Source organism: Apiospora marii (genome assembly GCF_038362585.1).
Source record: "Apiospora marii strain CBS 49790 chromosome Unknown utg000001l_segment0_segment0, whole genome shotgun sequence".
Classification (NCBI taxonomy): Eukaryota; Fungi; Ascomycota; class Sordariomycetes; order Amphisphaeriales; family Apiosporaceae; genus Apiospora; species Apiospora marii.
In genome coordinates, this window is record NW_027117372.1 from 4,447,076 (window position 1) to 4,472,365 (window position 25,290).

At 58.3% G+C, this 25,290-nt stretch overlaps 10 protein-coding genes across 10 annotated transcripts; 5 read left to right on the plus strand and 5 right to left on the minus strand.

The window, feature by feature from the left end:
- Positions 1-1,329: 1,329 nt before the first annotated feature.
- PG985_001442 (uncharacterized protein) lies at positions 1,330-1,809 on the minus strand (the record flags this gene model as incomplete). The annotated part of the gene is made up of 1 exon (XM_066821211.1): positions 1,330-1,809. The coding sequence occupies one exon, from the start codon at positions 1,807-1,809 to the stop codon at positions 1,330-1,332; it is 480 nt and encodes a 159-aa protein (XP_066692090.1).
- A 1,395-nt stretch (positions 1,810-3,204) lies between these two features.
- Positions 3,205-6,731, plus strand: PG985_001443 (uncharacterized protein; the record flags this gene model as incomplete). Its single annotated transcript, XM_066821212.1, has 3 exons — positions 3,205-3,519; positions 3,609-5,361; positions 5,419-6,731. The coding sequence occupies 3 exons, from the start codon at positions 3,205-3,207 to the stop codon at positions 6,729-6,731; spliced, it is 3,381 nt and encodes a 1,126-aa protein (XP_066692091.1).
- A 1,568-nt stretch (positions 6,732-8,299) lies between these two features.
- Positions 8,300-8,566, plus strand: PG985_001444 (uncharacterized protein; the record flags this gene model as incomplete). The annotated part of the gene is made up of 1 exon (XM_066821213.1): positions 8,300-8,566. One exon carries the CDS (start codon positions 8,300-8,302, stop codon positions 8,564-8,566), a length of 267 nt encoding a protein of 88 aa, XP_066692092.1.
- A 1,880-nt stretch (positions 8,567-10,446) lies between these two features.
- Positions 10,447-12,450, plus strand: PG985_001445 (pantothenate transporter liz1; the record flags this gene model as incomplete). Its single annotated transcript, XM_066821214.1, has 5 exons — positions 10,447-10,612; positions 10,708-10,741; positions 10,882-11,129; positions 11,204-11,290; positions 11,444-12,450. 5 exons carry the CDS (start codon positions 10,447-10,449, stop codon positions 12,448-12,450), a joined length of 1,542 nt encoding a protein of 513 aa, XP_066692093.1.
- A 125-nt stretch (positions 12,451-12,575) lies between these two features.
- PG985_001446 (uncharacterized protein) lies at positions 12,576-12,927 on the minus strand (the record flags this gene model as incomplete). Its single annotated transcript, XM_066821215.1, has 2 exons — positions 12,576-12,753; positions 12,818-12,927. The coding sequence occupies 2 exons, from the start codon at positions 12,925-12,927 to the stop codon at positions 12,576-12,578; spliced, it is 288 nt and encodes a 95-aa protein (XP_066692094.1).
- A 1,502-nt stretch (positions 12,928-14,429) lies between these two features.
- On the minus strand, positions 14,430-15,322 carry PG985_001447 (glutathione S-transferase; the record flags this gene model as incomplete). The annotated part of the gene is made up of 2 exons (XM_066821216.1): positions 14,430-15,197; positions 15,287-15,322. 2 exons carry the CDS (start codon positions 15,320-15,322, stop codon positions 14,430-14,432), a joined length of 804 nt encoding a protein of 267 aa, XP_066692095.1.
- A 478-nt stretch (positions 15,323-15,800) lies between these two features.
- PG985_001448 (uncharacterized protein) lies at positions 15,801-17,480 on the minus strand (the record flags this gene model as incomplete). Its single annotated transcript, XM_066821217.1, has 3 exons — positions 15,801-17,046; positions 17,075-17,253; positions 17,334-17,480. The coding sequence occupies 3 exons, from the start codon at positions 17,478-17,480 to the stop codon at positions 15,801-15,803; spliced, it is 1,572 nt and encodes a 523-aa protein (XP_066692096.1).
- A 755-nt stretch (positions 17,481-18,235) lies between these two features.
- Positions 18,236-20,267, plus strand: PG985_001449 (uncharacterized protein; the record flags this gene model as incomplete). Its single annotated transcript, XM_066821218.1, has 4 exons — positions 18,236-18,304; positions 18,378-18,543; positions 18,621-18,649; positions 18,750-20,267. 4 exons carry the CDS (start codon positions 18,236-18,238, stop codon positions 20,265-20,267), a joined length of 1,782 nt encoding a protein of 593 aa, XP_066692097.1.
- A 977-nt stretch (positions 20,268-21,244) lies between these two features.
- PG985_001450 (glycoside hydrolase family 76 protein) lies at positions 21,245-22,757 on the minus strand (the record flags this gene model as incomplete). The annotated part of the gene is made up of 2 exons (XM_066821219.1): positions 21,245-22,548; positions 22,670-22,757. The coding sequence occupies 2 exons, from the start codon at positions 22,755-22,757 to the stop codon at positions 21,245-21,247; spliced, it is 1,392 nt and encodes a 463-aa protein (XP_066692098.1).
- A 914-nt stretch (positions 22,758-23,671) lies between these two features.
- PG985_001451 (uncharacterized protein) lies at positions 23,672-23,959 on the plus strand (the record flags this gene model as incomplete). Its single annotated transcript, XM_066821220.1, has 1 exon — positions 23,672-23,959. One exon carries the CDS (start codon positions 23,672-23,674, stop codon positions 23,957-23,959), a length of 288 nt encoding a protein of 95 aa, XP_066692099.1.
- Between the last annotated feature and the right edge of the window lie 1,331 nt (positions 23,960-25,290).

Here is a 25,290-nt window from a genome sequence, read left to right on the forward strand (position 1 = left end):
GCCAACGGTTATTTATAAATCTAGTCAACGGTCGGCATGCAGCTGCCGAGCTGTCCAATGGCCCTGCGTAACCCAATAACCAAGGAGCATGTACGCAGATTGGTCACATGCCCTCCTGCCGGAGTCGGACTGTGTCTGATAGTATCCTGGCGGCCATCACACAAAAGGACGCAGGTCAAACTTGGTTGTCCCGAATCACAACCAGCGTTGGTTCGATGGCACACATTCACCGCCGCACCCGATCCAACCTCTGACCTGGGCCGATCGTATCGAGAGCACATGCTGGCATTGCAGAAGGACCTTACATATGCAGTGGCGGTCGCGCGAGTCATGCACTTATAATGTGCCGGCATATTAATGCTGATATGCAAATACTGACTCAGTAGGTAGTACTCACTACAACTCGAGGGAACTTGTGGGTTTCTCCAGCGGTGGTTGTGACAATAAAAATGCCACTCCTGACGTTCGCTTTACGGGTGATAATTCAACGCTGCCAGGGCCGGCTCGGTCTACTCGCCTTTTCATGTGCAAGATCTTTCGCTACCAGCGCCCCGGAGAGACTGTCAATCATGCGCAACATCCAACGAAGCTGTTTTGGGAACATGATTCCCTGCGAGCCGTGACCGATTAGGTGCGAGTTATGTCCCGGCGTGATGGCGTCCAATCGCCAAGTGCCAACGGCTCCACCAGGACAACCTCAGATCATCTCGGCAGCAAGGGTTAATCCTCCCGGCAGGTTATTCCGGCGCAAATCATGTACTTTAAGCTTGCAAGTCAAGCTTGGTTTACTTTGGCAGAACTGCCAGGCAACTCAAACCCCCAAGCAGATCATTTTGCTGGACGCGCAGTCTTGCGATCAAATGCTGGATCTCTTTGGGAGGTGAGGGCAGTTACTGGTGAGGGAGCATTAGGGGTTCGCAATATTGTCCCTCCGCCCCCAGGGAAATTGGCACAACCACACACGAGCCACGACCTTTTGACGATGCGGGGTCCGACGCGCCGCCAGGGGCTGGCCAGTTCGTGGTAGGCAATCAAGATCATAATATCTCCTTTGCACCCACGGACAGAGGGGACCTCATAGATTAAATATCACTCCTGAAGCTTTTACACTGGGGGGCCTAAGATGGGCGTATCTTGCCCAATAACGGAAAAGCTCTGCAAAAGGACGTCGACTTGTGTTTTGTGGCTTACCGTGGAAACATGTCTCCCTCTTATTGGCGGCACAGCACAGCAGCCTCGGCTCGCAACCGTCGGAAGAGCTGCTGTGCCGCAGGAGAATTAGAGCAGCAACTTTTGACGTCAACCAAGTGATGTTAGGAACCCCCAGCTTCATAAATATAAAGAACCCCACTCGCCGGACCGCGGAGGTGCCCACTCGAGAACCGTTACCGCTGCTCCACCGGCGTGTCGTGTTTTAGCCTCACTCAGGTTGCTCGCAACGCTGGAAACGCCGTTGTCGCTCGCTTGGCACGATGTAGCGGTTTCTCGCCTGAAGAAAAGCGCCGAGGCACGGGCTGCGGGTGAAGGGCAGCGACATCCCCGTGAGGAATCGCCTCCTGTCATTACCTTCGACCACTGGTTGGCATTGGATGGCGATGGTAACACAGTACAGGAACTGGCCCAGGAACCGGGACGACATGTCGTGAGCTCTTGGGTGTTCGGCGGCATTGTGACACGAGCCTGGTTGGGCGTGCCAAGCATCGCGTTAATGAAGACAGGCTGGCCGAGGCCCAAGTCGATGTTTGTGCCATCGGGGCGATGGGGAGGCAGACGGTCACATGATGACTCACTGGTGAAGTGGGCTATCATTTGGTTTTCGAACCGCAAGCTTTCGCCTCACTTTACAGCCCATCCTAGTCAGTCAGCTACAGCAATAATGCGGTCAGCCTCGGTTCCAGCTACCGCAAATCTTGGCAAGAGGCTCAAAGTGAGTGGCGCAATTGAGTAGATCAGGTGGCGCCTGCGGTACGGATACGGACGTAGCCAGCTGGTTACCGGATCATAAGGCACGTTTTCGGACAGCGGCAAAGCCGCTGTCGATCTGGAGGGGGAGGGGGGAGGGGGAGGGGGGCACACTTCACGGGAAGATCGGGGGACGGGACGCTGGGTCTGCACGGCTCCGGTCCCGATGATCACTCCGCCGCGGGCAGGGACGGGAGCGGTCTGGTCGTCTATCAACAACCCGGCGCTCTTGCATTCCATCACTCCCACAGGCCAGTCGACCGCCTTTATTGGCCTGGGAGACAGACACTGCATGGACCCATGACAAGTGGTGTTGTGCTCAAGCTGAGCCCAGCCAATTGCGTTGGATCGATTCTCTTGGCGATAGCTTGGGGGTCATCGCAGCATGGGGCGTGGCAGGGTGGTGACACGCGAACAAATGGCAATACGTCAGTCCAATGCGACCGAGCCGAACGATGGGATATGTCCCGATCTCAGGCTAAATGCAACGTTCTCCGCAGGTCCGAAGTACCCCAACCCAGCCCCCCGTTTAGCTGTTGGGGAAGCATGCGACCCCAAGCTGCAAGGTCTTCTAGAATGGAATGACCTTCAACGGATCTTGTCCTCGTTTGCATGTTGCGATCAGCGACATAGAGTGGTGCATGGCCAAGCGGTACTCAATGATAAACATTGGAATCGAAATACTGACCAGCAATAGATCATAGAAAATGTAGCAGGAACGTCCGGGTCTCACGGATGGCCATGGGTTCTTCTGGTCAAGTCGGTGAGCGAGCCGAACAACACTGCAACCCCGCGGGGTTCAAGCCGCTAGCGATGCGTCGTGCGGGGGAAAAGAGGACATGGGGGGCATGGCCAGGACGGCCCGTCCATCATCAACCCTCCCGGGTCGAGAAAGCCCGCGAACCAGCTTCCGTTACCAGAAAAACTTCTTCCTGGAGAGACTAGGGGCTCAATTCAGGCACCACAGGTGACCATTGGCAGTTATGTTATTCCTTTCGCTGCATGTGACCCTCTCCATGCAAGATGATGTTACGTACGACCCTGGGCACCGTGGTAGGTCTGCGGCGTATTGAGCCGACTGGGCAAAACAGCGTGCATACATAAATAGACCAGCATGCTGCACCGTGAAGATGCGCACGAGGGGTGCCCTACAGCCTTAGTTCAGGCCATCGCCGACACCGACGACAGCGCGCTTAGAGGCTTGTGGATGTGAATCAGACCTCCCCTGTAACACCCGCAGCCATGCGCGTTCCACCCGTCAGGGCAGCCTTGCCGCTCTTAGCAGCGACAGCTGTACCTCTCGTATCTGCTCTGGGCCAATTGCCCGTGGTTAGCTTCAAAGATGTCCCCGGCGGTTTCCAGCTCGCCGGCGGTCACATCGCGACACCCCAGATCCTGGTCTCGGACAATGAGCACTGGGGCGTGATCCGGGCGGCCGGCGATCTGGCGACCGACTTCGGTCGCGTCACGGGGAACAACTTCAGTCTAAGCAATGGGGAAGTGGACGCACGCCCGATCGCCTACGAGTACCGGCCCATCAACAGCAACTATACTCATGTGAGTGGCCCTGCAAGAAGAACCCCCGAAAGTGATACCAGATTGTCAACCGTACAGTACAGCTAACTTACCTTGGGAATCAATGGCAGTATTCGGTGAACAGCACGGAGTACTTCTACGGCCCCAACTACACGGACCCTTCGGCCAAGGACACGGTCCTCATCGTCGGCACGATCGGCCATTCCAAGGTCATTGACGATCTCGTCTCGAGCGGCAAGCTGGACGTATCAGGAATCCAGGGGAAATGGGAGTCTTTCGTGTCGAAACTCGTCGAGAACCCCATCCCCGGCTGCCCCCAAGCCGTGGTCGTCGCCGGCAGCGACCCGCGCGGCGCCATCTTCGGCGCCTACGACATCAGCGAGCAAATCGGCGTCAGCCCCTGGTACTGGTGGGCCGACGTCCCCGTCCAGCAACATCCCCAACTCTGGTTCCTGCCCGCGGGCAAGGTCCAGGGCCCGCCCTCGGTCAAGTACCGCGGCTTCTTCCTCAACGACGAGCAGCCGGGCCTGTCCGGGTGGGTCAGTCGGAACTACCCCGACACCCCCAACGGCGCGGTGGGGTATAGCCGCGACTTCTATCCGCGCGTCTTCGAGGTGCTGCTGCGGCTGCGGGCCAACTACCTGTGGCCGGCGCTCTGGGGCTCCATGTTCGAGGTCGACGACGCGGCCAACCAGCCGCTCGCCGACGCGTGGGAGGTCGTGCTCGGCAGCTCGCACACGGAGCCCATGATGCGCGCCCAGAACGAGTTCCAGACGTTTTATATCAACGAGGGACTCGGGCCCTGGGCGTACAATCTGAATAACAAGACCATCGACGAGTACTTCGTCTACGGGGCCCAGCGCGCGAAACCGTACGCGCGCAACAGCTTGTGGACCATGGGGATGCGGGGCACGGGCGACACCGCCATCGAGGGCCTCGGTATTGATGTTATTGTCGCGATGCTCGAGACACTGGTCGCGCATCAGCGCGACATCATCGAGGACGTGCTGGAGACCAACGCGACCGAGGTGCCGCAGATGTGGTGCCTGTACAAGGAGGTCATGTCCTACCTCCAAGACGGCGGCCTCGAGGTGCCCGAGGACATCACCCTGCTATGGGCCGACGACAACTGGGGCAACGTCCGTCGGGTCCCGATCGCGGAGGAAAAAGACCGACCCGGCGGCGCGGGCGTCTATTATCATTTCGACTACGTCGGCGACGTGCGCAACTACAAGTGGGTCAACACGGTCCAGCTCGAGAAGACGGCGGAGCAGATGCAGCTCGCCCGCGCCCACGGCGCAGACCGCATCTGGATCGTCAACGTCGGCGACCTCAAGCCGCTCGAGCTGCCGCTGAGCCACTTCCTCGACATGGCCTACGACGCCGAGCGGTGGGGGGTCGACGCGGTCGGAGACTGGCTGTCGGCGTGGGCGGCGCGCGAGTTTGGCGCCGGCGAACACGCTGAAGGCATCGCCGACATCCTGACGCGGTTCGGCATGTACGCCGCCCGCCGCAAGTTCGAGCTGGTCGAGCCCCACGTCTACTCCGTCGTCAACTACGGCGAGGCCGACGCGGTGCTGGGGCAGTGGGCGCGGCTGGCGGCGGACGCGCAGCGCGTCTACGAGGGGCTGGACGAGAAATACAGGGCGGCCTTCTTCGAGATGGTCCTCCACCCCGTCCTCGGGGGCGAGCTCGTGCACAAGGTGCACATCGGGGCCGCCAAGAACGCCGTCTACGCGGGCCAGCGCCGCAGCTCGGCCAACGACTACATGCGGGGGGTTATGGCGGATCTGGATGCCGATGGGGAGCTGACGGAGAGGTGGGACGAGCTGCTGGACGGGAAGTGGGCGGCCATGATGGACCGTGAGTTCAAGTCCAGTGATCAAGCTGGGAAAGAGCGATAGCTAACTATTTGGACAGAAACGCACTTTGGGTTTGATGGGTACTGGCAGCAGCCGATGCGCAACGTCGCCCCGGCGCTGCAGTACGTCCAGTCGGCCGTCGCGTCCGTGGCAGGCGGCATCGGGATCTCGGTTGAAGGGTCGAACGCCACGATCCCCGGCGACGACAAGTACCACGCCAACTCGGGCAACACGCTGGCCCTGCCGCCCCTCGATCCCTACGGCCCCAAGTCCCGCTGGTTCGACGTCTTCGCCCGGGGGCCCAAGGCCTGCGACTGGTCCGCCCAGGTCGACACGCCCTGGATCAAGCTTTCGTCCTCGAGCGGCACCATCGGACCCGGAAACGGCACAGACTCGCGCGTGTTCGTGTCGGTGGACTGGGCCGCGGCGCCGCAGATCGTCAACAACACCGTGGCCAAGATCAACTTCACGTCGGGCTGCGGGCGGGCCGGGTTCAGCAAGTGGTACAGCCCGCCGATCGTGCAGGTGCCCATCCACCTGCGCCGCGTCCCCGCCAACTTCACCGCGGGCTTCGTCGAGTCGGACGGGCACGTCGCCATCGAGGGGCCCAACTACCAACGCATCCACCGCCCCACCTCATCATCGTCGTCACTGCCCATCAGCAAAAGGAACAGCACTCTAGACCCGGGCTCGGAGGACTCGAACAACGTAACGTACCGCACCCTCGTCAACTACGGCCGCACCTTGGGCGGCGTCACCCTCTGGCCCCAGGACGCGCCGCCCCAGACCCCCGAGTCCGGGCCCGCGCTCGAGTACGACGTGTACCTCTTCAGCAACGCGAGCCGGGCCAACGTGACGCTGTACCTCTCGCCGACGCAGAACTACCTCTCCGACAAGACGCCACTGCAGTTCGCCGTGTCCCTGGCCCCCAGAACTTCCGGGGACTCATCTTCCGGGGCCGTCGTCCAGACCCGCGCCTTCGTCGGCGACAGCGTGGGCCAGGGTATGCCGCCCGGCTGGGGCGCCGCCGTCGCCGACGCCGTCTGGGGCCGCCACCCGAGCCACAACACGACGACGGCGTGGGAGGTGGCGGGCGAGGGGGCGCACACGCTCCGGGTGTGGGGGCTGGCGCCGAGCGTGGTCGTTCAGAAGATCGTCGTCGATCTCGGCGGGGTGAGGCCGAGCTACCTGGGGCCGCCCGAGAGTTTTCTTGTTGGTCGGGACGAGAGGGGCGCGTTTGATGGAGCGAGCTTCACGGGGCAGGTTTCGGTGGTAGGGGGTATCACTGGCGATGGAGATGATAGGGATCGCGATGTCAAATATACAGGCAAGACAATTGATGTTACGGGGGAAGATGGAATGCCGTTGTGAACGATGCCGGGTTTGGGGGATTCGGCGATGGCTGGGCTGTGGGTGGGGGTTTGATGATCGGATAACGTCCTGATCCTAAAGATGCAGCTAGTCAAACTGAATGAGAGATCGAAGTCTAATCATGGTTTTCCAGTCAAGCTTTCCCCTTGCAGCAAGGGTTCAACTCCACGTCTACATTGCCGACCATTCCGTAATTCGCAGGAATTCCGTTGTTCTGCTGTCTCCCACGTCGCTGAATGAAAGGGGGCGCGTCACTGACTGTCCAGCCCCTGTCGCTACGCAGGCTCGGGCTCTTCGGAATCCTGCAGTCGGGTTCGTGGAAGTTGAAAGACTCCCATTCATGTCCCACCTCTCGCGCTTGCCTTCATAAGCGAACTAGCAGAGCGACCGACAGGTACTCGATGATATATTCTTCTGGCTCCGGCTTGGTAAAATGCTGCTTAGCTACGTATCTGAAAGTGCTCAAAAACAATTCTGTTTTTGTTATCGCCGATGCTCGAACTCGGCCGTAATTCGCACGGGAGTCTGACAAGAGGCGATCTTTCCCAGGTGCGGCGTGCGCTTATTTAGTGGTGCAAAACGGATGTAAGTCAAGGAAACGACCGGATTACACCAACGGTCAGAAAAACAAGGGATCAATTACGTCAAGTAGGACTTGCAGTGGCCTTTCAAAGGTAGGTAGGTATATCGTCAATTAAAACTCCGAGGCCGCCTCTCGTCCCCCGTGCCGTGTGCCGCGCGCACGACTGCAAAGATCGTGTATCGTATCCCCATGTAGATCCTTGGTCGGGTTCTTTGAACTTACCGACGACATCCGAACGATCCGAAGATGCCCCCCAAGGACTTGGCGAGCTTGGCGACTTGGCACTGCTGCGGCCTTGTCAATATCACAAACACACACAGCACATTGACTGTAGGCTTATGGCTGTGGGGGTGGGGATCGCGATTGTTGTGTGAAGCGCGCCCTCTCGCACTTTGCTTACTACAACTACTAACTTAGCCACACGGGCAGGGCTGATCTCTGTATCGTCTGCTAATGACGTCTCGCACTCGCACTTGCCCCCCGCAATGTGCCCGCCGTATTTTTGGGATGTACGCTGACTGCCAAGCAAGGCCGTGGTCTGCGCCAATTAAGAGGTGTGTGTGTGTGTGTGTGTGTGAAGGATGGAAAGGTAGGTATGCGGAGGGTCGGGGAGTTCAAACTGTCCGGCTGAATCCCAAAGCCAAGCCTCAGAACAGGTAAGTGTCAACCAACCGCCAGTCGTCAGCGTCAGCCCTCGCTGTGCGCAGGTTTGAGCGAAACGTATTTGCGCAAACGGCGACAAGGCTCGCTCACCCTCCATTACATCGTAATGTTGCCTGCAAGGTGTTTACGGCCTTTTTCCCTTTCTCCATTCATAGTTAATATATTCTCATAATCTCTATTTCACTTCCCATCGAACACATCGAACCGTGGTGACACGCACTTACGCCCACACATACACGCAGCGAGCAACCGAAACAGAGAAACCGACCTCGATAAGAAGAAACAAGGAGAAAAAAAAGTATAGAAGATGGCCAACTCTATAATGGCCAACCGCCGGTTCCGCGCCGCCGCGCTGATGGTGGCGCAGGTGACGGTGACGCTGGTGGTGGTGCTCGTCTTCGCCATGGCGTTCGCGGCGCAGACGGGCACCATCACCATGCCGACGTGGGCCGACACCTGGCAGGGCGTGCCGGCGCACACGCGCACCACCTACGCCGCCTCTCTGCTCGGCACCGTCTGCTTCATCTTCGTCCTCTTCTTCGGCGCCGGGCTGCTGCAGATGATGCGGGAGGCGCGGAGCGGCACCTGAGCTGCAGCAGAATGGTTTCGGAAGGACAGAACACGGGAAGAAGAGGATTGTCTCGGGAGGAAACTGCGATGCGTTTTGTATGGAAGAAGATGGGACGGGGAGCTGGGCCATGTGTCACCTGCTAGTTCCCGAATCGCTTGCATAGTCTGGGCCGGCCGGGCGAGTAATGTGCCGTCGTCAGGTCTTCCCGTCTTCCCCCCGAGCGCCAGACCGCCGGAAAGTCCAGTTGGCGAGCCCTGTCATGCTCATGCAGATGCCGGGTGCGGTGGTTGGCCGGGTGAAGCCTGACGTGCGCCGTGGTCAATTTTTTGACGGCAACAACTCATCAAAGTTGAGGAGTAGGTGCCTTCGGAGGGGGTGCACAGGTGGCCCACCACCCACTTACAGAGAAGAAGACCCCACCACCACCAAACACAGCTGGAACCCTGTCGAAAACCCGCCGCGTGATGAGGGACCTCCCGAGATCGCACGATGCGACATGCGACAAACAAGAGAACCGACACGATCGCTTGCAAGCCTGTCATCTCATGATGGTACTGCATGAGGACGCCGAACGGGAACATCCGCGCCTCTCGCCGAGCTAAGAACGCCGTGCTCTCGCAACGCGCCGATCTTGGCGCAACCGATGAATTGACGTCAGGGGAAAGCAGGCATCCTCCCTGGCTTTTCAGAGGCCGGCCGTCGATTTGCCCTCATCCGATCCCATGCTAGTCGTACACCATCATTTGACACGCACAATTTTCGCTTTTTGTTCTGATGAAAGGGCCGACACAACAACATTCGACGTTATCGGTTTCGCTGGCCACTCAAGCTTCGTGTAGGTGGTATTGGATGAGGGGGTGTTTGTTGGGAGTGGGACAGAACGTGGAAGCACGCCGGGACTTCCGCGGCGCCGAGTGGTATGGTAGGGGTATGAAGTATGTAAGTATGCAGGTGTTTGCGTGTGGTTTTGGGGTTGTGCTGGTGCCAGGTAGTATACATCTGCAGGCTGCTGATGCATAGCGGGAACTGGGGGCTCCATCTACTCTGCCAGTATCGAGAAGAGTCATTCATGGCGATGCCAAAGCCGTGCAAGTCCGCTGTCGGCGTAACACTCGCATCGGGGGTTTTTCATACTTTTCCGTCCTGACAATTGTCGTATCTACTTGATCAATTTGATACAGAACACTGATTCAAGTTGACCTGAGGATGTCCGGTCTCGAACATCGCCGAGTCCACCCCTTCTCTCTATTGAAGGCAATGCCGCCTTTTTCTTCTTCTCTCTCTTACCCCGCGTGAGAAAAAACAAGCTCCGGCAATTACGGTGATGAGGGAGGGAGGGCAAGGGCGAACGATTGGCCCGCCGCCACGCCAAGCCCCGCCCTACCGTAGCTGATCTCTGGGGTAGCTGGGCGCTAAGAGGGGATCATTGGGGTTGCTCAACCTCTCCATCGACGAGCCCATGACCCTGAACGAGCCCATGGTGTGCAGTATTGGTATTCACCGCTGTCGGTCCGTTCATGGAGCGAACGAACCCTCCATCGCGTTTTGGTTAGTCTGCTCGATGATACCACACACACTATATGAGAAGATACATAGCTATCGGGAGGCCTGCGAGAACCGGGCCCCGGGACTTATTGTCTCGAAACAGCGACCGTCTTTTCGTCAACAGAGCCGGTTGGAGACTACTTTTTACTTGAAATGCCACCCTACTTCATCAACCTGTTCATTCTCTCACCCCTCATTCTTCCATTCAATGTCTGCTACTTCCCGTGATTGGAAAACGTAGTTAATAGACTGGCCGTCTGGGAAATTTAAGTGGTACTTGCAGGAAAGGACTTCATTCTCTCATCACCATCTCGTTGCCAAGCCATCTTCAACTTTATCTATACCCCCACGAAATGTCGGACCCGATACGGCATGAGGCCTCTGACCAAGATGCCGAAAAAGGCCACGCAGGTCAGATCGAACCCAAATTGGGCGCCACAGCCGTCGTCGATGCTGCGCTGGAACGGCGCGTCGTCCGGAAGCTGGACCATCGCATAGTGCCTTTGGTCTCGTTTTTGTGTGAGTGAACCTGCCAAGCACGTCCCGGCGCATCCGCCCGCTCCCCTTAGGGTATCGCTCCGTAGAAACTGACCACGAGTCCATCCGCATCACAGTCCTCTTGTCTTTTCTGGACCGGTCCAACATTGGGTGAGTCGCGCACGCATAACTAATTCCAGTTCTTTCTATTTCTCCAATCCTGAAAGAGCACGCACGCATTTATTCGCTGCTCGAAAACGAGTCGACAAGTGTAACAGAACAGAGGCTAACTCACGCCGCCCCTTCCTTAGCAATGCGCGCATCGCGGGCATGGAGGAGGACCTCGGCCTGCGCGGCGACCAGTACGAGTGGCTGCTGACCATCTTCTACATCCCCTACATCCTCTTCGAGTTCCTCATCATCATGTGGAAGGTGCTGCCCCCGCACGCCTGGGCCTGCTTCATCGTCTTCGCCTGGGGCGTCGTCGCCACCTGCCAGGCCGCCGTGACCAGCTGGGGCGGGCTCATGGCGCTGCGCTTCCTGCTCGGGGCTTCGGAAGGTGAGTGCGTTGTTGTTATGAATCCGGCTTCATTGAAATGATATGTAGTTGGCTAACATGGGCATGATGCAAAGCCGGCTTTGGTCCTGGGATACCCTACCTGCTGAGTTTCTTCTACCTGCGTCACGAGCTCGGATTCCGCTCTGGCCTGTTTCTCGCCGGTACGTGATATCTCTCTTATCTGATTGAATTTTGAATTTGTTTTTTTATTTTATTTTCTTGTTCGTCTATTGGAAGTTGGAAGAAAGTTGGGGAAACATCTGTGCGAGCCTGCATAGTTGGACACGCTTTTCACTAACTCCTGTCCCTAACAGCGGCACCCCTGGCCACCTGCTTTAGCGGCGCCCTAGCGTACGGCATCACGTCGGGCCACCCCGGCCTGGCCAACTGGCGGCTCCTGTTCCTGGTGGAGGGCGTGCCCACGATCCTGATGGCGCCCGTCGCCTACTTCTGCCTGCCCGACACGCCGCAGCACGCGCGGTTCCTGACGGGCCCGGAAAAGCAGGCCGCGACGGCGCGCGGGGTGAAGCAGGTCGGCGACAGCCCCGCGGCGCGCGTCGGCGGGATCCACTGGCCCGACGTGCTGGCCACGCTGCGGGACCCCAAGCCCTGGCTCACGGCCTTCATGTACTTCAGCTGCAACGTCTCGTACGCCTCGCTGCCCGTCTTCGTGCCCACCATCCTGAACCAGATGGGCTTCGGCGGCGTCACGGCGCAAGGGCTCAGCGCCCCGCCCTTCTTCCTCTCGGCCTGCCTCACCGTCCTGACGACCTGGGTCGCCGACCGCACGCGGCAGCGCGGGCTCATGATCATCGCTTTGAGTCTCATGGCGGGCGTCGGCTACGTCATGCTGGCCACCTGCAAGAGCGTGGCGGCGCGCTACGCGGGCGTCTTCCTCGCGGCCGCGGGCGTGTTCCCCGCCATCGGCAACATCCTGCCCTGGGTCATGAACAACCAGGGCTCCGACTCGCGGCGCGGGGCCGGCATGGTCATGCTCAACGCCGTGGGGCAGTGCGGTCCCCTGCTGGGGACCAACATTTTCCCCGCGCGCGAGCGGCCGTACTACGTCAAGGGGCAGAGCGTCTGCGCGGCCTTCATGTTCTTCACGGCGCTGCTGGCGCTCGCCCTTAGGCTGCTGCTGATGCGCGAGAACCGGCGGCTGGACCGCCGGTACGGCACCCTGGAGGAGCAGCGGGCGCGAGGAGGCGCCGTGACGGCGGGGGCGAAGTCATCGGAGGAGGAAGGGGTGGTTGAGGAGGGCGAGGGGGGAGGGGCGGCGGCGGTGGAGAATTACGGGCCCATGTTTCGGTACATACTTTGAGAGGAAAGTAGTGGTGGTGTGTGTGTGTGTGTCGGGATCTTCAATTTCCCGTCCACATGAATGAAAATCTCTCACGACCAATCGATAAATGGCAATGGCAATGACTGGCAATGAATGCCATCCATCTACCGCTGTCGTCTGGCTTCGCCTCGGACCGTGCGCTCGGGATAGCAGCCAGCAGAGGGGAGCCCAGAGTGCGGGTCCGTCTCATTTACACACCTCCACCCGGACGCTCCTCTGCAGTTGGACGGCGCCTCGTCGAGCAGCTGGCCGTCCCGGCATCTGATGAGCATGTTGTTCTTTCTATGATATTGTCAGTGACTTTGGTTTATCGTGTTGTTGGAAGTCAGATAGATGTCGGACTTACCCGCAGTAGACGCTGCCGCTGGGGCTGTTGTCGCAGATGGTGGTGTTGGTGTTTTGGCCGTAGGCCAGAACGCCCAGAGTAAGGGAAAGGATCAGCGTAGAGAACTGCATCTTGGGCAACGATGATCGACTGAACTTGCGAGTTTGTATGCGAGTGATGAGTAAGTAAGTCTGTAGATCGGAGCTGGGTACTGATGATCAATTGCCCCAGCTGTAAGAGAGAGGCAGCCGCCGGCCCTTTATATCGAACTGTCCTTCCTGTCCGTCAGCAATGGCTCATGGGCATAGCTCGGCAAGGCCCATGAAACGAAAGGGCTTCTCGTATGGTAGGATTGAGAGAATTTCGGAATATTCCCCCCATCCCCATACTTTTGTCCATATCCATATCCATATCCGTCTGTCAAAAAAAAAAAAAAAAAATCCCATGCGGCCTATGTTTAGAAACGTTCCAATCGGCACACGTTAACCGTCCGTTCGTTCATCAGCCATTGGACGGCGGTTGGTTTTTTGGCAGTTGGCGCAGCGAACGGACCCCCTGCCAAAATGGTAGGAGGTATCCACCCCGTACTTCCTGTCTGCGATGATTGACTGGGACCAATCTGAGCAAGCCGAGGACAGCTTTTCGGTGGGCTCATCACAGACTGCAAACTGAAAGTGGCCGATTTCTTCTTTCCTTCCCCTTGTATTGCTCCACACCACTTGCCGCAAAACCCCATCGCTGCGACTGCCGGGTTTACCGTCGTTCGTGCCAGTTTCCTCAAGCGGCTGGCGGGTGGATCTCTCACTTCTCGTGTCGAGCGCGGGCGCCAAATTGATGCGCTGAGAAGGGAGGACAGGGCGTGTATAGATTTGGTGGTGCGAGCGAGTATTGTTTTTGAATTTTCATCTGCCTCTAATTTTGCCGCGCTTACCGGCGAATCGCCGTACACAGATTACTGCACAAACCTCCCTCTCATCCTTACCACCTCGGTCCCAGACGCAAGGGAGAGAGCAACGAGCAGCACGGGCGCCAATACAACAAATACGACGGCCAAGGGCGCAACCAGGTACAGGACAATGCTGGCCAATCAATGGATGGGCTGTGTCTCCCAGGTGCTCGGTGCCGAGGGTGGGGCTTTATTGTCGCTTGGATGTCCGGCTCCTTTCTCGTTGTTGTTTTTCCGGACCTATAGAGGTGAAATATTTGCCCGTGTATTTTTATTATTGCTGCATGCCGAGTATTAATAACATGATTAGCCCCAATACCCAAGTCAAGAGCTGCATGTGTTGTGTAAGGCGCGAGCTTCTAGTGGGAAGATTGCAGCCGAATGTCACAACAGCGAAATCTTGGTTCGTGTTAGGGAGTTGACATTGCTACATCAGTTACCTTAACTAGATGAAGTCCAGGTAGCTGCATGTATGTATGTATAATGTTCAGATGCTTTCAACGAATAACATGCCAATCATGCAGGGTCACTGGCAGATAGATACTAGCAGTCGCCCTCGAGGCTGTTCACTTCTACCATTGCCTCATCTCTCAACCAGGCTTTCGTCGTCGCCATGTTTCATGACTGACGTCTCACGAAGAAGGACTAGCTACTTTGGCCTTGGCATTCAACTATGCCGCCGCAGCCCTAGTAAGCGTCCCTGCCCATATCATACCCATTCCCCTTCTCCAGCGACCGCCGGTACGCCGGCCGCGCCATGCACCTCGCCAGCCACGCCTGGGTCGCCGGGTACTTGTCCGGCAGATCGACCAGCCTGCCCGCCACGGCCCAGTCGACGAACCACCACATCATGAAGTCGGCGCGGGTCGGCTCCGGGCCGCCCATGAGGTACTCGCGCGCATGCTCCTCCCCCGTGCCAGTGGTAGAGGATTTCTTCTTGGGCAGCAAAAGGCACCGCTCCAGCTCGGCGAAGCCGCCGGCGAGCTCCGCGTCCAGGAAGGCCTTGCGCAGCAGCAGGTTGAAGCCGGCCATGATGGGCCGCACCAGGAAGGGCGTGAACTTGACGACGACGCCGAGCACGAAGGCGAACAGGATGATGGGGTTCAGGGTCGCCGTGCCGAGCGAGACGAGCTCTTCCTCGCGGACCAGGTCGTCCTCCTCGTCACCGCCATTTTCAGGGGACGAGGACGAGGAGGATGATAACGGAGATGGCAGGACGGGATGGGCCACCTGGAAGCGGCCGGCGGCGTCGTAGGTGCGGATCAGGTACAGCGTGATGGCGCTGCGCTCCGTGATGACGCGGCCCGCGGCCGTCACCAGCGTGGGCGACTTGCCGCGCGGGTGGATGGTCTTGAGCTCCGGCGGGGCGCGGCCCTTGTCGCGCTTGTAGGGGACCAGGTTGTAGTCGATGCCCAGCTCCTCGAGGAGCCAGAGGATCGACTGGGATTGCGAGTCCTGGTGGGCAGGTTAGTCATTCACGCTGCAGCTCAATCGCGTATCCTTCCTCTCTACCACTCTTCTTCATGGGGGGTGTATATACATACGTTTAGATGGTGCAGGGTGGGTTTTGGGTCCAACATCGTGAAGATAGCAAATTGGATGGGTGATCCTGGGTTGACGTTTTTGGCGGGGTTGCACTTGCGAAGACTAACCCTTAAGTACTCCAATGCAAGCGTGCTAGTTCGGTTGGCTACCAGGGTGCTTGCTCGGAGACTTTTCAGTAAGTAGTAGTTTACACCAGTAGGGATTGAAGCTGCAAGGGATAGATAGATCGACCAGGACAAACATAGATGATATCAGTTCTCAGTTATGACCTAGACCAGATGTGATGAAATGATGCTGCACCTGTCACTCTAAATCATAAATGGCGTTGGAGTGGCAATGCAGTCCCAGGAGGAGGGGTCCGTGAGGGGAGCTACACGTAAGAAGCAATGATGCACAAACCAACCACATTCCGTAGGGATAACCAATAACATTGCGAAGTACAATATGCATAGATCGTAACGAGATCTTACTTTGTCTGTGTGCTGAGCCCAGCAGCCCTCATGGACTTCAGGCTCACGAATCAAAGTGCACCTCTGGCACCCAAAACCGCCTCCTCCCCGAGACGCACCAATCCCCCACCGCGAGCAGCATGAGCCCCAGCATCATGGGCCCCGCATAGTTCATGTTGTCTTTTGTAACGGGCATGACGGTCGGCAGCCCCGCGAAGCTGAGCACGTACAGGATGAAGGCGACGGCGAGGGCGTTGACAACGACGACCAGGCCCCCGCGCGCCGGCAGGCGAAAGGGCCCGAGCTTGCCGACGGGCTGGCCGCGCAGCCGGCGCAGCAGCAGGAAGGCGATGGGCATGCCGTAGGAGAGGGAGATGGCGAGCAGCGGCAGCGAGATCATGGCGTTGAAGGCCGTGGTGCTGCCGATGGAGACCATGCACAGGGCGACGTCGACGACGACCAGCAGGCCGAGGGTGCGGAGCGGCTGGTGGAAGCGGCGCGAGACGTGGACGAAGTAGCCCGAGCACGGCAGGCCCCCGTTCTCGCTGAAGGCCCACGCCAGGCGCGCCACCGAGGCGTAGATGTTGTAGAGCGAGACGTACAGGATCAGCTCGTGGAAGAGCACGAGCGCCGTCGCCGCCGCCTTGGAGCCCGTCGCCCGCAGGTAGAGGCCCAGGAGGGCGAGGTCCAGGGGCGACTCGGCCAGCAGCGCGTCGGCGTCGCCGAGGTAGTAGGCCACCACCACGGCCCAGACGAAGGCCATGAGCGCGTTGAGCACGACGGCGGCCACGATGGCGCCCGGGATGGTGCGCGAGGCGTCGCGCGTCTCCTTGCTCAGGTGAATCACCCCGTCGAACCCGGTGCCGGGGAAGGCCAGCGGCATCGTCCCGACCCCGAACGCGACGCCGGGTCTTCCGGCCCAGCCGGCCTTGCTCCCGGGCGGGGTGGCCCAGACTGAGGCGTGCGACCCTCGCGTGCCCAGCGCCCCCAGGACGGCCAGGCTGGCGAGCCAGAAGACGGCGTGGCAGACGCCGCCGAAATGCTCCATGGGCGCGACAAGGCGGCGGAACCAGAGGTTGCCGACGACGGGCGGCACGACGAAAGCGCACATGACGAGGGCCGTCTGCCACGCCGTCGGCTCGAACGTGGGGTTCCACATGACGGCGATGGCCAGCACTCCCTGCGCCAAATACACGAGGTTGGCGGCGGCGCCCGTCATCCAGCCGAAGACGGTGACCCAGCCCTGGAACAGGCCCCAGAAGCGCTGGGCGGTGGGCCCCCCCCGGAGCGAAGCGGGCGGACCAGCGGTACTGGGCGCCCACGACGGGGTCCATGGACGCCATCTCGGCGATGGACAGGGCGACGACGCACCAGCCCACGCCCGAGAACAGGGTGCCGTACACGAGGGCCGCGGTGCCGCCGTTGAGCAGGGTCTGCTGCAGGGTGATGCCGATGCACTCCCACGTCGCCAGCAGGGCGAAGCCGAACTGGACGATTGGGAGGTACGAGATGTAGCCCTGCGAGGATCGAGTGTGTTAGAGAATGTTCTCTTTTTTCCCCTCAAGGTTTGTTGTATTTCATCAGCAAATGAATTTACCTCGATCAGTCCGCCGCTGGAGGCGGTGCTGGCAGTCTCTACATCACTGCGCTGGCTGTCCTCTTTGGAGCCGACATTGTGTATCTGGGGTTTATCCTCGGCCTCCGTGGCGACTTGCACGTCGTCGTGCTTTTCAGGCACAGCCATAGGGAAGAGACGACTGGTGTGGGGCAAGGGAGCTGTTTGACTGTCAAGGTTATTCGCTACGGCGTTCAATGGTCGTAAAACAAGCAAGATGCTGGGCAGTATTTCACTACACCGGGGTATGATATTTAGAAGTAAAGATAGTACGAAGATACTAGAAGCACCGGCATTATAGACTTATGTGTAAGCAAGAGCCTCTCGAACAGACGATCTCAACTCTATGATGCATCCTCGCATGCTCTTTCCAAAGTAATGCGGTGAACGTGCGGGGGAAATCGGTGATGGTTATCACGTCGTGCCACTCCAGGGTGTTGAGCAGTATGGCGAAACTCAGACAGAGAGTAGCAACGTCACACACATCAGTGTGCAGATGCCGAAGTATAACTCGTCGAAGTGTAGGGTCCCTGAGCCGTGTGGTGGCGCTGCTGGCTCTGGAACCTGACCACCCAGCATGCGGCATTCTATCTCTATACGAAGCATGCAGACTTCCATCGTCGCACCCGGTTCCCAAAAAGGAGGTAGTGGCACGGCAGATAGGAGGCACCCTCTATGCATGCAGACCCAATGCGGAGAAGATCTCTCGCCCGCAACGAAGGTGCGATGGCCGTCGAGTGGGGTAGCCATGAGTTCCCTCCCACCCCGGAACGATGGTTCAAAAGCAAGGATGGCCCCGTTCCATATGTGATGATCCATGAGACATGAACTGCGATATCTGAACTGTCATCACTATTCCAGTACCCAAAATGAGTCAGGGCACCATGGCCTCCTTTGCCGCCATGGCCGCAGCTGACGTGTGGTCTATCGCTTTGATGATCGCCGTTGCTCTTGTAAGTGAAAGCGCCATGTCTCGGAGCGACATGCCAGAACGAGGCTTGCATAAATTGCTCACACAGCGAGCAGATCATCTCGCCCTTCCTCCTGGCGGTGTATCGCATCTGCCCCGGACTCCATCCCCTGGCCCGAGTCCCTGGCCCCTTTCTGCAGCGCGTCTCCGGGCTGCCGCGAGTATGGCAGTGCCGCAAGGGCAACCGGCACTTACAAGAGCTCGCGGCGCACCAGAAATATGGTTCGTAGCGCCCTCGCTCCCATTTGGTCTAGGAATCAACCGTCCAACAGGATCTTCTCTCTGACCAACTTACACAGGAAGCGTCGTCCGCATAGGACCAGACTCGGTAAGACACCACTAGAGAAGCAATCTCTATTGCCACTGCCTCATTATATAATCACATAACTCTGAATGATTGCTAAAATATCTAATAATGCAATTTGCAGCTCTCCTTCAGCACCCTCTCGGCCCTCAGGACGATCCACGCCAAGGGCGCCCCCGTCTTCAAGGGCGACGAGTTCTACGGCCTGCTGGACGGCGGGCCCGAGGGCGGCCGCAGCGTGCAGATGGAGCGGGCGCCCGACGCCCACGCGGCCCGCCGGCGCGTCCTGGACCGGGCCATGCCGGCGCGCGACGAGGCGTTTCAGACCATCCACGCGCTAGCCGGGGTGCTGGTCGACGTCATCCGGGAAGAGGGGCGACCGTGTACTACTACCACTACCACTACTACTGACAACAATAATAAAGGGGCAGGGGCAGGGGCAGGAGGAGGAGGAGGAACAATAGAAGTCGACATCAACCAGCTCGCGTCCTGGTACGGCTTCGACCTCATCACCACCCTCGCCTTCGGCCAGTCCCTCGACCTGCTGCGCCGCGCCGACTACCGCTGGCTGCCGCGCTGCCTGCAGGACGCCAGCGTCTTCCTGTACTGGGCGGGCTTCTTCCGCTACGCCCTGGGCCTCTGGCGCCGGTTCCTGGGATCCCGATGGCCGGCGCGGCTGCGTATGCGCACGGCCGTCGAGGCGCAGCGGTACGCAGACCTGGCCGACCGCCAGGTGGACCGGCGGCTGGACCGGCTCGCGCGGGAGGAGGACGAGGAGAAAGCAGCGGTGACGACGGAGGGAAACAACGATGAAGATGGAGAGGCCGGGAAGAGAAAGAAGGACAAGAAAAACGGCGACATCTTCGGCCACCTCCTCCGCGCCAACCTCTACAGCCGCATCGACCTGCGCGCCGACAGCTCCCTCCTCATCGCCGCCGGCAGCGACGCCGTCCGCTTCACCATCGCCGCCACCCTGTTCCACTGGACCACCCAATCCCCCACCCCCACGAGCCTAGCCCGCGCCACGGCCGAGGTCCGCACCACCAGCGGCCTCCACCCCACGACCGTCACCGACCCCGCCGCCGTCCTGGGCCCGTCCCTCCGCTACCTCCGCGCCTGCGTCGACGAGGCCATGCGCCTGAACCCGCCGAAACCCAGCAGCATCCCCCGCGAGGTCGCCGCCTCTCCCACAACGGGTCCCATGGTCATCGACGGCGTCCCCGTCCCCGCCGGCGCCACCGTCGGCGTCTGCGCCTACGCCCTGCACCGCGACCCGGACATCTACGGGCCGGACCCGCACGCCTTCCGGCCCGAGCGCTGGCTGGCGCGACCGCTCGACACGCGCATGGTCGCGGCCTTCTGCCCGTTCCTCAAGGGGCCGCGGGCGTGCCCGGGGAAGACGGTGGCGTACTTGGCGGTGCAGCTGGCGCTGTTTCACCTGCTGTACGCGTTTGATATCGAGGCGGCGGCGGCGGCGGCGGATAACAACAGAACGGAAGGAGAAGAAGAAGTGGCAGCAGCAGAGGCTGCGAGTGGGGACGGGGACGGGGACGGACAAGGGAGGAGAAACGACTTTGCTTTCCGGGATTGGGTCATAGGGTATGCGCAGGGACTGAACATTCGGCTGACGCCGTGGGCGTGAGAAAGAGGCCGGGGTATATGCTATCACAATCTCCCGACTCAATGAGCTCCGTGTTGCCCAAATTGGATACGTGGTGGTGGTGATAATGATGATGAGAATGAGCCATGATCGTTTGACTTTTGGTAAAGCTAGTAATGGGATAGATGATGATATAAGCGCAAGAGAATCAGATTGGCGTTACCGCTCTCTCGGTGTGTATTAAGTTGCTGCCGAGTATTCACTCCCGGCACCTTTTTCTCTCCATATGCATTTACATTTCTTTCTTTCAACGTGTTGATATTGAGGAGATACGTGATAGCTTAATTATATAAGTGAGTGTGTAGAGAAGTCTGTTATTGCTGCCGCATGCTACACGGAAAGGGCAAGACGCTCAAAGGGTCAAAAGAAATTGTCCAACTTGCATCTACATTTGCCAACATGATTTGCGAAATCTAGTTCTGCCAAAGTCCAACACGGCATTACCTGCATATCAATATGTACAAATAACCCTCCTACCGCGGGTGCCGGCAAACGAACATCGACTAAGCAACAGTCACCACCAATCACGAACAGTCTCTCGAATCTCACAGGAAAGCATATCATGGCACAAGAAGACGTGCTGTGCTCTTAGTTCAGTATCAAGCAATCAACCCCAGCCTATGGGGAAGAGGTTTACTACACGGTTCAGCCCGAAAGTAGCTTGCTTGCACTACGAAAAGGGGGAAGAAACCCCCAAAATGATGAACGCAAATGGGAAATAAACATAAACGCCTAAATCCTTTGCCATTTCCCAGATATATATAACCACAAGTTTGTCAACAACACACGGATTTGATGCTGGCGATGCCTCGCCCCTTTTCAATTGCTTTTCTCATGTGTGCACACTCGCAACAAAGAACCAAATGGGGGGGTATTTTGATGAATAAATTTCTCTTCTCTTTCTCGCCTTCTAATCCAAAGGACCACAACGAACAGCACAGCGAAACCAACAAAACTTTCTACTCGGCAATTCCGTCGGTGCTCATCCAGGCAAACGCACCCAGGGCCCCCGCAATAATGAGCGCCGTCAGGAAGCCTGCGCCAGCCCGGTCGCCGCCGGTGACGGGGGTCACAACCTTGCTGACGGACGAGTGACCTCCGGCGTCGTAGTCTCCCGAACTCGTACCACCCGTGTTGTTGGTCAGGGGCGGCGGGCCGCCCTTGTCGGGCATCAGCATGGCCGTCAGGGCGCCCAGGACGTTCATCTGCTGACCCGCCCCGATGGCGCCGTCGAACGTGTGCGTGGACCAGTGGAAGCCGCAGAAGCGCCCGTTGGAGCCGCCTGTGCACTGGCTGACGGCAGCCGCCGTGGAAGACCGGATCATGGGCTTGATCTTGGCCGCCGTGTGGGGGGCCACCTGGGCCGTGTAGCCGAGCCAGCGGTGGACGAAGCCCTTGTACGCCTCCATATCCTTGTTGCAACCGGCGCCCTGGGAGCTTTCACAAGAAATCTCAAAAGCGATTCCGTTGGGCCAGAAGACCTTGAAGGTGGCGTCAAGGAGGTTGTCGAGTTCCGTCTTCCACTTCTCCGATTCCGTCAAGTTGTACAGAGCCGCCGCGCCTTGGACCAGCAGGCCGATGTTGTAGGAGAACTGGGCTCTGTTGATCTTGTCGCAGTTGGGAAGATGGGCGCCGTCGAAGACATTGTAGTCCTTGTCGATGTAGCCGAGCCGCTTGATGGTCTCGTAGGTAGCCTCCACCAGGTCCACGTAGGTCTGGTTGCCGGTGTAGCGGGCGAGGCGGGCACCCATGTTGAAGTAGCAGGCGTTGGCGATGGTGTTGATGTAGTCGAAACCGTTGTTGTATCGGACGGCCTGCCATCGGAGACCACCCTTGCAGGGACCCTCGGTGACGCGGCGGTCGGGCATGGTCTGATCGTTGAAGACGGCCTGAACAAGGGACAACCACTGGGCCTGGTCCTTCGGGGGGTCCTTGAAGCCAGCCTCGGCAGCAATCATGGCCGACATGCCCCAGAAGGCCTGATCATCGTTACCCATGGACGCGGACCAGTTGGCTGGGTTGTAGTCGCGGTCGTCGCCAACCTGGAACAGCATAGCCTCGTACACGATCCGGTCGTAGTCGGTGTCGCCAGTGTGGTGTCGGTAGTCGAGCAGGGCTCCCCACATGGCACCGCCGTGCCACCAGTAGTAATCGCCATCGGGAGGGGGTCCGGGCAGAATACCGGGCACCCAGCCCGGCTCGTCACCCCGGTAGAAAGTGAGCATGTCGTCGGCGACATTCTTGGCGGCGCGCTTGATGGACTCTGTGGGCGTTGAGAATTCGTAATTAGCATTTGGTTTCCGTAGCAGGACCCGGGAGATGGAGAAAAGCTGGGAGCCGGGGGTTAAGGGGGGTTGGATGGATGGGCGTTGGGGGAAACCTACCAACGTCGTCAAGGTCGACTTCGAGGGCGGCGAAGACCTGGGCCACGCCCAAGCTCAACGCCGTCAACAGCGAGGACAGCCTCACCATGGTGACGGTGTCGTTAAAGATGGAACGTTGTTACAACAGCTTGTTATGCGCCGGCGGGAGGCTGACTGGTTTTTTTCTGGGTAAAGGGCCGAAAAGCGTGGAGGAGAGGTCGATCCAAGTGTCTAGTATTCTGGAGAAATCGGGCGGTCGTTCGCGACGGGCTCGATTCGAATAATGCTGATGATCGTAGATCGAAATGACAGGACGTCGCACACGACACGCGGGGATGCGTAACGAATTAACGAACGACTGCTGGAAACTTGGCTGTCGGTTGCCCGGTCTAGGGTGCCTTGTCGCAGATGTGGCAGAGGGAACGAAACAACAGTCAGGCCAAGGGGGGCGGCAAGACAAGACAAGACAAGACAATCCAGAACAACAAACAACGTGATGGAAGAGAGGGAATAAAGAGAGCGGCAATACGCTGCCCGGGTTGTGTAAAAAGGGAACCTGTTCGTTCCAGGTAGCCCCGAAAGGACGGATGGATCGATCAATCAATTCAATCAATTAACCAGATCCAGTGTATACGAGCAAGAGGGGGAGAAGGGAATGAATGAATGTGGGAAAAGAGCAGGTTAGTCTGCTGCTGCGGAACAAACTAATTACCATGCACGCAGAACCATCGACTTTGCTTTAGTGAAAGGCGTGGGCGTGACGACGATTGAGATGGAAGGAGAAAATGCAATGTCCAAGAGAATGAATGTATGTCTGTCGCAGTTGATGGAACCCTGGAAACTACAAAACCACCGCCGCCCGTAAAAGCACTCAAGACCACTCCCAGCTCTCACCTCCTGAATTGAATTGCCCGCTGCTGCTCCCTCCCCCAAAGTGGAGCCGGGCGTGATTGCACCCATCGAATGGAAGCCGGTGGTGGCATGGTCGCGCACCTGAAAAAGAGGGAAGGGGGACCAATCGGCATGGACAGGGGCCGCGATGCCCAGCCGCCAAAAGGCTCGGCGGGCTTCAAGGGACTCGCAGACGTCGCCATCGCCCAACGCCAAATGAAGGCCAGAGGGGACAAGGACCGCGTCATGGCTCTGCAACTCCTCATTAACGCCCACGAACGGATCTACGGCTCTGGAGATCACGGCCGCCTAGGTTTCCGTTTCTGCGGCTCGTGTTACCTAAATTGTTCTGCTGGGGATTTCGGGTGCACAATGTCTCAATCTCGACTTGCTCCCAGCTTCTGCTCCCAGGACCCCTAAACTTTATGATCGTCCAAGGGAAAAAAGTCTAGAAGTCTAATCGAACAAGCTGCATCTCCAATCTGCCCGTCTGGAGGGGGGAGCCCGGAGTCTCTGCGGAGAGGCGACAATCAATCGCCAATAGAAGACGTACCTGGCTGCTGGTGACTGGCCTAATCAGAAAAGAGCAAAGGCAAGACACACCTCGAGACCTAGACCCCTGTCGATCCAGCCACTAAGCCCGCCACGCTAGTCCCCTCTCGGCGCCCAGTGAAAAGGAGTTCGATGCTTTGGGGGTGCATTCAATCGGCAACCTCCCTGCTGTTACTTTCACAGTGGTAGGGAAAGACGCTGTAAGATCTATGAATATCGCCCAATGGCATGGTCCTGCGACAACAAAAATATCTAGCAGGAATTTGTAGTGAACATGTTAAGAACCTCACGGTCCTGCCCTCGCGCAGCTTGCAAGTACACTCGCCACCCATAATCCATCCGCATAAATCCAGCCGGGACCTCGAAGCTCCCAACGCATGATCGTCTGGCTAGGCGCTGTTTCACCCATATGGCAGACAGAACATATTTAGATCTAGACAGCTGGGAAGAAGGCTGTAAAAACTCAATCAGCAGGTTTATGATAAATCTCGCCAATGTCTCTCTTTTTTTTTTCTCTCGTAAGGTGATTTTGATCTTTTCTCTCTATCTTCTGCAACACATATCCGCCGTCCAGCAGAAACTCGCTGGAAGAAGCATCCAAGCCAATGCGATTATGTGGCTACAGAAGCTGTGATGGTATTCCCATGTGAGACGGAAACTCGTTTTTCACCCTTCATGAATTTCTCTTTTCTCCATGGAGCCGCCGTTTTACCTTAATTCCGGCACACCCAACTGCCGGCGCCTGGAGTCGAGCCTCTTACACGAAACCCGCCCGAACTGGCTGTCAGTCAAACTGAGAGACCGATCACACATACCACGCCATTTCGCTACGCTACGATCTTGACAGCACCTTATCAACAGCCACGTCGCCTCAAGATATCAGCCAGTAGCTGTCTACAAGCATAGGAAAGTCACAGTTCACAAGGCATGAGCATGAAAGAGGTAGAGTATAATGGTGAAATCGCTGATGATATTTCTGCTTTTACTTTTTTGTTTCTTCCTCTTCTGATGGGGGGTGTCTTGACGACTCTCTCCCTCTGTCTAAACCAACTGCTTCTCTCCTCTTAATCCGGAATCGTCCCATGTCTTCCTTTGACATTGTCGGCTGCTACTGGAACCAGGCAGGGTTTGCGAAAACGAAACCACACAGCCCAAGAACCGCAACAAGCATAGGTAACGGCAGTCGTCGGGGCTTGCCA